The 12,863-nt window shown below is 41.2% G+C and overlaps 1 protein-coding gene across 2 annotated transcripts; it reads right to left on the bottom strand.

Annotated features, from left to right (window-relative positions):
* Positions 1–220: 220 nt before the first annotated feature.
* Positions 221–3,214, bottom strand: LOC115252968 (leucine-rich repeat-containing protein 15). Of its 2 annotated transcripts, XM_029849635.1 has the most exons (8): positions 3,019–3,214; positions 2,627–2,726; positions 1,821–2,009; positions 1,540–1,724; positions 1,205–1,461; positions 993–1,113; positions 702–837; positions 221–625 (listed from the first exon to the last, which is right to left on the bottom strand). In XM_029849635.1, the coding sequence occupies exons 2-8, from the start codon at positions 2,664–2,666 to the stop codon at positions 435–437; spliced, it is 1,119 nt and encodes a 372-aa protein (XP_029705495.1). In that variant the 5' UTR covers positions 2,667–2,726; positions 3,019–3,214; the 3' UTR covers positions 221–434. The 2 variants fall into 2 exon arrangements, with proteins under 2 accessions (XP_029705495.1, XP_029705496.1); XM_029849636.1 differs by lacking the exon at positions 2,627–2,726.
* Between the last annotated feature and the right edge of the window lie 9,649 nt (positions 3,215–12,863).

Here is a 12,863-nt window from a genome sequence, read left to right on the forward strand (position 1 = left end):
TGTGGACACAACCAGGAAGGTATTCTGGTAGTAGACCAAGGTGCTGGGACACTTTCAGAGAACTGCTGAAGTGCCCTTGAGCCAGGTACCAAACCCCCAAATACTGCTCTGCAATGACCTGGTGACTCATTCATCCAAATGCAGCAGCAAGCTTCAACACCCTCCCCGTGACCCATTAGGAGATGTAGCAGGCAAGAGGGAGCAAAAAAAAAACCTGTTAGTATTTATTTTGATGTAACTACATGTAATTATACATAATATAAAGATGAAAAAACATCCACAAGACTGGTAGCTTCTATATAATTCTGTTTTAGCTCTATATCAAGATACATCACAAATGAAAGCCAAATACGCTTGTCAGGTTTTAATTTGGAGATACGGGAGCGAGACCCCTTTCTGGGCATCCAGAAGGGAGTCATCAAGGTGTTTTAGGTTCAAACCGGGCAAAGCAGTTTGCCTGGTCGGAGGCTGGAGAAGCTCTTTCCTCGTAGGTCTGCAGGACTTGAGCACTTTAGTGTCTCCCGGGATGACCAGGTGGTCTTGGTCCATTCTATCCACTGCACCAAGGACATGATGTTACAGTCACAGTGCCAAGGGTTGTTATAGAGATGCAGTTTCTTCAGCTCTGAGGGGGAAAATTCCGGTAACACACGCAATCAATTCCATTTTACTTTGGTCTCTTCTGGAGTTGAGAGTCTTACCTGGCATATGAGCAAACATGTTTCCATCCACTAGTTTCAGGCGATTCCCACTGAGCGCCAGCTGAGACAGCCTGGCCATGTTGCTGAAGACATCTGGAGGCAGGTGCTCCAACTCGTTGTTCCTCAAGTACAGTTCCTGGTCCAGGAGACAAAAGGTGTATTTTAATGTTGAAAGTGATGTTGCTTTATACAAATCTTGACTGCATTGACTCGTCTCCTAGTTTGCATTTATATCATATATACTGTTGATGAGGCAAAGTCCAGGTGTATAACTGCATCCATGAGTGTTACCTGCAAATTTCTAAGGCCGTTCAGTGTTGACGAGCTCAGTGTGGACAAAAAGTTGTTGTCTAGAACCAGCATCTCCAGAGAAACCAGTGGCCTGAATGTCCCGGCTGGAATGGTTCTCAGACTGGAACCGAGATATACGATAACTTCTAGAAATATATATAGCTAGAATAATCAATACTATTATCATTGTGTTTGTGTTGTATTGATATAACCTGTTGTTATCTAAGTTGAGGAAGAGAAGCTGCCTGAGTCCAGTAAAGGCTTTTGGAGAGATCCTCTGGATGCGATTCAGCGACAGATCCAGCACTTTGAGGGCAATTAGAGGCTTAAAGGTGTTGGATGAGAGGATTGTTAGTGCATTGAGAGGAAGATCCAGGTCTGACAAATTCCTCATCCCTGCAAACATGTCAGGTTTGAGGACGCTGATCTGGTTTTGTCCTAACATGAGGAAACGAAGATTCAACAGGTCCTACAGAGTGAGAGATGTGGTCAGATACATGGGTGCCATGTGTTGGCTCTGTGTACAATTCCTCTCCATAATGCTTACTTTGAACCCCCTTGATGGAAGCTTGGTGATGTGGTTGCCATAAAGATTAAGGAGCATCAATTGCTTGGCCCCAGAGAACGCCTGGGGATGGATGGACTTGACTGCATTACGCTCCAAATTGATGCTCTCAACCTTTGGAATTGTTCCCAGAGTGTTGGCCTTCAGGTCTGTGATGCCATTCTCACCTTTACACAGTAGGATTATATTACATATAAGCCTGTTTCCATATGGAAAGAGCCATTCTCTGATGTGAGAAGATCATTTGTGTTCAACACACTCACCTAATTTGAGGATCCAGGCATCACTGGGCAGGTTAGAGGGGAAGACACGGAGCCCCCTTTTATGACAGTCGACCTCTGCCTTGACTGAAGCAGACTTGATGGAGCATTTACAGATGTCGGGACAGCAGAACGCAGCAGGCACCGTCCACAGTGTGATCACCATCAGCCATCTCTGGTACCTCATGTCCCCTGGGCAGTGCAGGATGTTCAGAGAGAGCTTCTCAGTAAGAGATTTAAAATTATTCACTTTAGTTTTGATGGAATACTTTTCTAATTAAACAACAGTCAAAATGAATATTCTAAAATAATTTATTCAGATTATTTTTAAATATATTGGAAAAATATACAATCAGTCTATCTAAAATGGGTTATGGGGGGGAAATTACCCTACCCTACTACCCTACCCTACTAGGTTGAATGTTGTTGATATATTTTCGATATTGAATGGATTAATAGGGAAAGTGTGGAAGGTCAGTTTAAGAAGACCTGTCCATAATGATGGTTTTACTCTATGCCCATGGCTAGTTTATAGAAACTCACCAACCTGTGATTATAGGTTTCAACTAGATTATAAATAAATTCCAAAAGAACCTTTTGGAGATATTTTGGATTACTATGAAATGAGAAATAACCTTTACATTATAACTTGACTTACTAAAAAAATCATTTGTTTTGGCGCATTATACAATTCTCATATAAATTAATCAGTATGTACACAATATAACATAATAATGTAATTATACAAGCCTGTAACTATTATTACTGTATTTCACTTTTTGTAGTGTATAGAAAGAGACATATTTTACTTTTGTCACGTCTTCTCCATGTAGCCAAAGTAAGGGACATTGTGAACAGTTATGCCACTGTTGCTTGTCTGGGGTTAGGCCCTGGGATTCTGGAAAGCACCTTGAAACAATTTTGATTGTAAAAGACGCTATATAAATAAAGATTGATTTGATTGATTGATTTGACCAGAGTAGTCATGCATGGACACTGATCTGACCCCTAATATTATTGTATTGGCTGAGTATTTTTGAAATCACTTGAAACACCAAAAGATTGAACCAAAGCTACAAAAAAGAAGCTGATCAACAGAAAACATTGATTTCTGATCCTATTTGAAAGGTCTGATTTCACACATTCGTTTCACTTTCAGATGATCTTGTTTTTGATCTAAGAAAAATAAAGTGATTCTTACCTGTTCTGATCGTATTTTAGCAAGACTCCACCCCAGATAGACCTTGGTCACGTCTTATTTAGAGTTAAATTTCGTATTCTTTTTAAAGCCAGAAGTGTTGATCAGCTTCTTCTGCTTGGAAATGGAGATAAAACCACACAGCCCCTGTAAAATAGCAGACACTCGCTGGCGTCAGGAGTGTGCAAACACAGCCTTGGTTTTCATATTTGACAGACAGACAATCAGGGTGTGAAATGCCCAGAATATGGTTCTGCAAAGTCACAGCGGCCAGAGAAATCTGCCATCCTCAGAGTCTGACACCAGTCTACACAGTGCACATTTCCCAGCCAAAACACTTCTGTGTGTAGCATGTTGCTGTTTTTTTCTGTTCACATGAGGATCAAGTTTTGGCATCCAACAGTAAATATGTTCAGCTCTCAAATATATTAGAACACTTCAAATCTATCAAAATGCAGGATTATCCAGCAGGTGCTTTCGTTGACTTTAATAGAAGGCACTTTGGCTAGTTTCAGCTGCAGCCTGCCTGTGTCTTCCTGTTGAGGGTTTTCGAATGCAGGAGTTCTCATCTGGGCTCACTCTGGGACCCACATCATGGTCATTAAGTCGCAATCCACTTTTGGGGTTTCTGCCCCTAGTTATCCTCAATGAATGAAAATTCACATTTTAAATACTCCGGGTCATATTTTTGCTTTTCCATCTTACCTTGTAGCAACACAAACTTGAAGCGAGCGTCAGTTACCATGCTACCACTGAGGCAGTTGCACATCTTTGATGCTTCCTTTTCAAAATAACTTTTTTTTAAAAACAAAACTAAAAGACATGTCCAACATCGCCTTTTTGACCAGCTTTTCGCGACCCAACCAGAATGAATTTGCGACCCACTTTTGGGCCGCAATCCATTAGTTGAAAACCACTGTTCTAATGTGTTCAGCAAAAAAGGGCAAACACATTGTCAAACTACGAACGGCAGCACAAACTTTTCTTCCCATCAGGGTCATGCAAAATCGGAGGCTCAGAATATTTTTGGCACAAAATACATAATAGAGAGATTATGCCAAAAATGCAGCTGCTACAATTACAAAAAAAAGAGGTTGTTTTATGTGTGGATATAATAATGCCACCGTTATTACTGATGAGACAGATCACAGGACAGGACACAATGTGTCCCCACTGCTGGTATTAAAGGTGTGAAAATAACACAGTCTGTAACACAAAGATAACATCAAAACAACAAAGAACACCACAAAAAAAATTTCAAAAACGATCTCAGGACAAATATGGTAAATGATCAATAGAATGCATTTCTGAAGCATATTTCAAGCCATCTATTATAAACACAACTGCTTTATTTACACTGGTAGCAGACATTTCCAGTTGGCTGCAATCTTCTCATTAGGAGATTATTTATTGTAGTGCGTGTGTACCTTCGGCACAGGGCTTCATGTAAATTTATGGCTTTCATTTTGTAATAAGCCATGGAGATGTGTCAGTGGCTGCCTGTGGAAGTGGGTCAGGACAGTAATACCTTATGAGAGGGAAGACTCAGGAGCTGCCAAACACGTCACGAGCTGTTACACGAAGAGAGGCTAATATAAGAGGAAAGAAACACATAAGAGGCGCAGCATTAGTCACAAGAATAGTCGTGATCGTAACGGTGATGATAAGGGGAGAGACTTTAAAATAGAACCAAAAATTCAGCTATACAGGGTGAGACTAACTGATTGATATTCCAATGAAAACAGCGAAAACTGAGGCTGTGAGGCACAATTTAGGATTAATTGGGACAGGAGCAAGGGAAATCTGTAAATACACAGCTGTGCTGACGGGACAGATTCCTTTGTCAGGAAAAAAAGATAAAAGATTCCTTTTAAAGCTGGCCAATATACACACAGAAGGCGAGCCATCTGGATGGGTGTCATTAGTCTGTGTGTGCATGTGTGTGTGTGTTTGTGTGCGTGGGTTGCTATGCTCTGATTCACTACCCGCATCACAGCTGAACTACAGTACCAGACTAAACCATCTGTCCATCTCCCACTCAACTGTCCTATCGCTTGTGAACAAGACACTGAAAAACAATACGTCTCGGCGTGAACTCTCTTATCAGCTGTTTTTTTTTTTCTTAAAGATCCAGCATTCTCAGAGCTGCAACAACAACTGGGGGAGGAAAGAAAGTGGGGGGGACTCACTTTTAGGAGGCAGAGACCTCAAGTAGATACCGCCTCCAGGTAAGTAGTCATTCTCGTAACTGGTTGGGTGAAGAATAAGAAAGAGTGAGAGGTCAACAAAGAGGGTGTGAGGGGAGGAGAGAGAGAGGGATGGTGATGACAACTACATGTCTATACATAGCAGCATATGTAGGGGGTGTCTGAGCTGGTAGCATCTATCCAAAAGAAAGGTCTGAGCCATTTCTTGGGTGTTCTCTGAACTGGGGCTGGTTTTATAAACTTGATGAGTTAAGGCTCCGGTGCTCGGAACTTTACACATTTACACATGTGTGATTGGATATGCTGAGCGTAAGCACATTAGAACCAATATGCCTGTGACGGAGAGGCAGCGTTTGCCAGAAGGGTGCAGAAAATATATGTTTTTTTAATGGTAGCAGTGCATCAAAACATGGGGGCATGGGGTGAAGCTTTGCTCGAGAGCACTGCAGACTTCAGATTCTGGATTATATCACTGACAAAACAGTCTAGCAGTGATATGAATCTCTGCCGCCATTACAGGTTTAGGGAGGTTGTATTGAGACATAACGCCTTTAAACTTTGGGTTTGGTGTGAAATTTCACTGGCTTTGATTTATAATGTTAAAACACCAAAGTCCTACCTCATATATTCTCTTACTGATTCAAACTGATTTTAGAACAGCCTGTAATCCAGGTCATTTATTTCATTTCTAAAAGTCAAGTATGGAAAACAGCAAACTCAGCCCTCAGATTGCTTTGAAGTGCATCCTATTAATGCATTGGCCAGTCTGGGGTCAGATTAGGGGAATATCATGATGACAACGCAACAATAGAAAATGAACCAATTCTGATTGGAAAAAAACCGACAGGAGGCTTACGGATGAATGGTGACACACATAAATTAATGTGGCGTAAAACCTATATGATTAAATAATTGGGAATGTACACAGTTGATCCAAAATGCTGCAGCCAGAGTTCTGACAGGTATTGACAAAAGAGATCACATAACTCCTGTAATGGCGTCGCTTCATTGGCTGCCTGTTAATTTTAGAATAATTTTTAAAACCCTTCTTTTGACCTACAAGGTCCTCAGAGGCCTAGCTCCATCCTACCTGGAGGAGCTAGTGACACCTTATCAGCCCAATAGACCGCTCCGCTCTCAGAATGCTGGTCTACTTGTGGTTCCCAGAGTTTCTAGGAGTAGAAATGGGGGGCCGAGCATTTAGCTACCAGGCCCCCTGCTATGGAACCAGCTCCCTGTCCAGGTACGGGAGGCTGGCTCCATCGCTACTTTTAAGTTCAGACTTAAAACCTACCTCTTTGAAAAAGCTTATTGCTACTAATTCTGTAGTTCCAGTTACTATCATAGACAGACTATCATTGTTCTTATTTTCCTCAATTGAAGAAGAGAAATAAGCTGTTCTCGCCTTGCCTGTGGTTCCAGTTACTATTATAGATAGACAGATTATCATACTTAGGGGGTCGTCTAATCATTAGGTTAACATCTTAGCTATGCTGCTATAGGCCAAGGCTGTCGGGGTCCAGAAACATGATCACCTGGCAGGCCTCTGTCACCCCACTGGGTCATGGTTTCCTCTCCTCTCCTCTCCTTTCCTCCTTCTCATCAAGTAGACTAGTTATGCTGATTCCTGTGTAGTTTTTCTGCCCCCCCCCCCCCCCTCCTCTCCTCTCCTCTCCTCTCCTCTCCTCTCCTCTCCTCTCCTCTCCTCTCCTCTCCTCTCCTCTCTCTTTACCCAGCCGGCCATCAGCAGGAGGGTCCTCCTACATGAGCCTGGTCCTGCTCAAGGTTTCTTCCTGTTAAAGGGGAGTTTTTCCTTGCCACTGTTGCTTGTCTGGGGTTAGGCCCTGGGATTCTGGAAAGTGCCTTGAAACAATTTTGATTGTATAAGAAGCTATATAAATAAAGATTGATTTGATTTGACACAGAGATGTGGTATTATTACATATATCTTTGCTGCTGGAAGTTTGCTCGTGTGTTACCTATGATTGGTAGGATGTGTGAAAGTGAATCATTCCTGGGATCTGCTGGTGTAAAGCAGTAGTGTTCAATTCAACAATAAAAGATTTCTGTATTGGTGAAAGTTGGATTTGCTTTCATAAAGACCCATTAAAATAAAAAGATGCATGTAAAAAATGGCTAATAAGAGATAAAAAAAAAATCTAAGCTTATTAATGATGCCATCCTAAAGAAAATAAATTAATGGCAAAATGCCATTGTTGTGTTCTGGCACTTGTAATTTGCACCTATAATGCAGACAATTAGAATGCGAACCCTTTATTGTGACTGTGTAACATTGTCATCAACAGTAACTGTGAAAATGACACGTTGGGTGTGATGGTTGGAGGCCTGAAGACAAACTCCTGAGTCATCACATTTGGCACATGGAGAAAAACTTATCAGAGGCGTAATTTTACAGTGAATCAAGCAACAAATGTCACGCAGGTCTTGTTCCCTGTCACCAGCAGGTGGCGCTCTGCATGTAATTGCTATGTATGTTTAGCCTGAGACAATAATCAAGCAGTGTAATACCTGAAAATGTCATCAGCATTCCCTTTAAGCAATTATTAGAGTTTGGCACAACGCCACAGAGTGATGCTTGACAGAGACTCAAAGTGTCGTTCACTCTTGTTTGGAGGGTCTCTAGAATGTACAGATCAAATGTGAAGTGGTTCTGATCCAAAGTGCAGGAAGAATAGGTCAGTCAGGGAAAATATAAGGCCTGTAAATGGCTGAAAAGATAGCAAAACACATAAATCACTTATCTTATAAGTCCCCAAAGACTCATTTGTGGGTTTGGGGCTTCTACAGATGTGTAACAAATGTCTGTAACAAACTATATATTGTAATATATAATCCCACATGTGACCTTTGACCCTGATTCTACATTGTATGTCTGAGTGACAACAACATCTGGTTATATGACAAAACATCAAAATTCACTCCACCGCCAAGGCTTCCGATAAAAATTTAATTTTATTTCAGATTTAGACTGTGGGTGGAAGTGGGGGTGATTGGTTTTTAACAGCTTGGGGTAGGGGGGCTGTTAATGCTGTTAATAAAATGTGTGATTCTAGCGAGGGAGCAGGGCTGGTCTGCACCGCTGGAGGTCAGGCTGGACTCTGTGGACGCTGTGTTGATGTTAACCTGCAGGGGGTTTGGGGTGGTGGGGTGGGGGTTGTGAAAGGTGAGTCCGCTTTAGCTTCATTATTTATTAACCAATCGGATTCAGGCAGGGTGATTTTCTAGGTCTCCTCAGAGTTACAAGCTTTGGTTTCTAGCATCTGAGAAGGAAGAAGAAAAAAGATCAATGAGCATACTGCTAAGATCTGATGGTATCTGAGCAGAAAATCTCTTTAGAGACTCCTGATTCATACGTAATTACTACAACGAAAGTCCTCCACGCTGAATGAAGCAGAGGCGGCACGTGCAAGTATATAAAGACCAGCAGAGATAGCAGAGATACAGGGCTGGAACCCTGGAAACAGGCTTAAAACACAACATCAAATGTAGTTTGATATATAATGCAGGACACGTGCAGCTCATATCTATACAGGGCCCAGTATATGTATGTATGTGTGTATGATGAAGACTGGGTGATGTTATCTTTACAGCTGTTGGGAGGAATTTAGCATTTCAGATGTTCTGAGGTGATGAAACAGTCCAATAATGATCACTGCAGCTCATTTTATGTGGCTTTTATTCTGCGGCTCCGCTTTACTGCACCTGTAAGTTCATCAAGACTTTGTGGGTGATATTTCACAGCTAATGTGTTTCTAGGTTGTTCCAACTTTATTTCATTTGTTATTATTTGTGTTACCAGCTTCCATATCTTGGTTTGGGGATTTAATTTAAAGTGACTGCCTCATAAATGTCCATGCTTACTCACGTGCATCAATCTGAAGGTGTTTACAGGCATTTACAGCCTCTTTATCCCCATTGACAGGACTGTTCTGTGTGTGTGTGTGTGGGGGGGGGGGGGGGGGGGGGGGGCACCTCCAACAGCAGCACTCGGGGACAATGGCTCGATGTCTGTCATTGTGCAGTTTCTCCAAAAAGCTTCACTGTCAATAACTGGCTGCTGTTAGAGGGACAGATCCTCAATTGCTGATCGATGAAAAGACTCAGGCGTACGCGAGTCAATAAACATCTAACGGCCCCGCTACTTAATTGCCCTCTGGTTGTAATGGAGCGCACTCTTTTCGCATCAGACAGGATTTAATGTCTGGCCTTGGTTGTGAGCAGTGACAGGAAATATATCCTGAGACTGTTCTGGACATGAATTGTCAGAAATACAGTATATTGTGGAACTGCTCTAACTATTATAAAGACATATAGGAGTAAAACCAACAGAGGGCATTCTCGGAGTTGTTTGCAGTTGGAGGAGGCGACAGGGTCGATAAAGTGCATCTTAAAAAGCAGGTGACAGGAAGTTGGACACAGGGGGTGTACGTGGTCCACTTCCAAATGCAGTGGGTACTAGCTAATATCTGGACACCAATGCGATGTGAAGAAAGAAAAGAGCGAGACGTTTTGATCTTCTAGACAACAAACAGGCTTTCTTTGTTGACAGTGACAGAGTCGACTGTCGTGTTTTTCTGAAATACAATGGGATGGCATGGCAGGGTCAGCGCTGGTGCTGAGGGGCAGATCACACCTGAAGGCTCTCCTTGCTGCAGCACGTGGATAAACCACAGCCTGGCAGATGCCTTTGAAGAGGCTCTGGTTCGATATGTGCAAACAGAAACAATAATCCTCGGGATCATTGTACATTACATTACAGTATATTAAACTAACAGAACATATAAATGGACCAACTACCATATGAGGTATAATAAAGCCACATTTCCTTATCTCAGTTTTTGTGGAAAGAGCTCCTGTAAGTGATTGATTCTTTTCTTTTTTTTTATTGCAACTTTCAAATAGTAGGAGAGGAGGGATTTCTATTATTTGACTTACCACCAGAGGGCCATTGAAAGGCTTGTTTGTCTTCTCTTTTCTATTATATATTCATAGGCAATCAAAGATATGGGTGAAAGCAATGATATAGCAGAGTCTGATGCTCTGTGAATTCTTATTTATTTATTTATTTATTCATTCATTCATTCATTCATTCATTCATTCATTCATTCATTCATTCATCCATTTATTTATTTATTTATTTATTATTTACTACATGCTTTTTTATTATTATTCTTTCAACTTACTCGAGTGGATGAGGAGACCCAGGTGAGGAGGATAAAAAAAACATTACCATCTCAGCCCATCAATTAGCTTGCATTACACTGAGGTAAAACACCAAGATAAATAATTCCAAAATATAAATCTATTTCCAAAAAATAAGATAGATTAAAATAGATAGACCCTGACCTAACTAACCCTAACCCTAACCCTAACCCTAACCCTAACCCTAACCCTAACAGACAGACAGACAGACAGACAGACAGACAGACAGACAGACAGACAGACAGACAGACAGACAGACAGACAGACAGACAGATAGACAGACAGACAGACAGTCTGGTGTCTCCCTTAGTATATTAAACTAAAGCAACAATAACACAAGTTCGAACGCAACAAATGTTTTAAATCATGTGTGTCGCTGTGTTTTAACGCACATTTTATTGTAAACTTCCAATATTCACTGTGTCTGGGTGGTAACAGTTGCCATTGTCACCAATAAAAACTAACCAGTTTGGAACTATTATAGCCAACAAATTAAATAAAAGAACTTAAAATCCATTTTCAGGGACGTAAAAAAAATTGCCTAAAATATAGAAGAGTGAAGGGAGAGCCACACATCACCGAAATGCCATGAGGGATGGGGTTCAGAACATAATTTCACTATGTTTTTTTGGCAATCCAGAGATTGAAAAACACTCTGGCTTTTCTTATGAAGGCAGCAGGTTTCTGTTTACCCACTGAGACTGAAAGCCTTTGAGCTCTGACAGCCTGTTGCTGCTGCTGCTGCTGCTGTGGAATGAGCTTCTGTGTTGAGTTGCTTTTTGGTGCAATTAGGCCTCCTGGCCTGCTTTCTCTCAGACAGATGTTGAGTGTAATGATGCTCACACGAGTGTGAACAATCCAGCACCTCTCTCACCATCCACCAGCTCAAGTGTCTCTTTAAAAGAAGCCTGGAATTGTTCCCTGCAGGCCCCACATGCTGTCGCCTCATAGGTTGACCGAGCCATCAGAGGTGCTGATTATAATGAGAGCATATTATGGTCACAGTGATCTGGCATGGGTCTGTGTCTCCACCCGCTGGCAGATTGACAGCGGTGCAGTCCTTGAACGGTTTTGGAATCCTTGAGGTCGCTACAGTTTGGTTTTTTCTTAAATAATGATATTGCAGAAACGTTTTCAGTGAACCAGCAGGGTAACAGAATGTTCAATGTTAAGTCAAATATTTGTCAGGTTGTTTAATCCCCACTTATTCATCGTCTTTGCCCAGTCACTTTATTTAATAACTCATATAATTTACACCTTTGCAAACATTTTTGAAGCAATATCAAGTTATACTGACCATATATAGTCAAACAGCAGCTGTTAGCTGGTCATGTATCTGGTTAAATGACAGTTTATCTTTGTGGTTTATTTGTCTATTGTCAGTCAGTCAGTTAAATAAAGAAGAAAAACACACTGAAAAAAAAAAGTTTAATCAGTTATTTTGAATTTCTCTGCTTTCACCTCAGCACCTCCTCTGTCTTCTTATATTAGGATGAACTGTTTGTGCTTTCAGCCATAAAGTATCTCTGTGCTGCATTACACACCTTAACTAAAGATGGACCCTTCAGGGGTCTTTTCAGCAGCTGATAAAATGAGGGTCTGACTAACTTTGACCTCTGTAAAGAGCAAAATTTGACCAGATCAGGAATGAATTCTATTTTTACGCCTTCAACTCCGTCTTATTTGGAGGCGAGACAGCAACCTGTGTGAAACTCAGCTAATGCAGCAGACACGTCTGCAGATTATGTCATGGATGGAATCGTTTAACTGACTCAGCATCATCCGCTGTATAACTGTGAATCAACGAGAAGGCGTCTGCCAGGAAACCCATTTATATTTTTACAGTATCATAAAGTACTTTTTTGTTAGTGTTAACATTTTTTTTTAAGCTGAACTGATCATTCAGCAGGTTATTAGCTTATTGTTACATTTTCAAGAACTCCAACAGTATGTCATAACAATAATATGTATTCATATTTCTGTTCTTTCATGGCATGTAGAGATCTTGGCATGCAGCAAAGAAACTTTCTAATGTTGCAATAAGAAGAAGCAGCAGGTGTGCTGAGCAGCTGTCAAGGTCTTCCAGGAGACCTTTTTACATTTAGGTTGTAGTTTTGATGGAGAGGATGTGGAAGAGCTGTCTGGTCCCAGCGTGAACCGGTTGGAGAACTTAATGGTTTGTCTGGTTTGGTCACCAGTTTGTTCTGGTGTTAGACTTGAGCAATTATGAGAGTTTACAGTATAAGAGGAACCTCTGGTGGCCACGATTTTAATAAATCCAGTAAAGTGTCCCTATGCTTGTGTCCAGCTACGATAATATTGGGTGTTGAATCGATTTCTTGAATTTATTTGAAGAGGTGATGTTATTTCCCCCGAGTCAGATGAGTTTAGAGTCCGTAATGTAAAATAGTACAGGAT

Source organism: Takifugu rubripes, chromosome 16 (assembly GCF_901000725.2).
Source record: "Takifugu rubripes chromosome 16, fTakRub1.2, whole genome shotgun sequence".
NCBI lineage: Eukaryota > Metazoa > Chordata > Actinopteri > Tetraodontiformes > Tetraodontidae > Takifugu > Takifugu rubripes.

Bases quoted from the DNA above. Each gene is read 5' to 3' on its own strand.
- LOC115252968 (XM_029849635.1), bottom strand. From the start codon at position 2,666: ATGTCCCTTACTTTGGCTACATGGAGAAGACGTGACAAAA. The intron at 2,010-2,626 runs GTAAAATATGTC...TGCACTGCCCAG, and splicing joins ATGGAGAAGACGTGACAAAA to GGGACATGAGGTACCAGAGA. The intron at 626-701 runs GTAAGACTCTCA...TTTCCCCCTCAG, and splicing joins CATGTTTGCTCATATGCCAG to AGCTGAAGAAACTGCATCTC.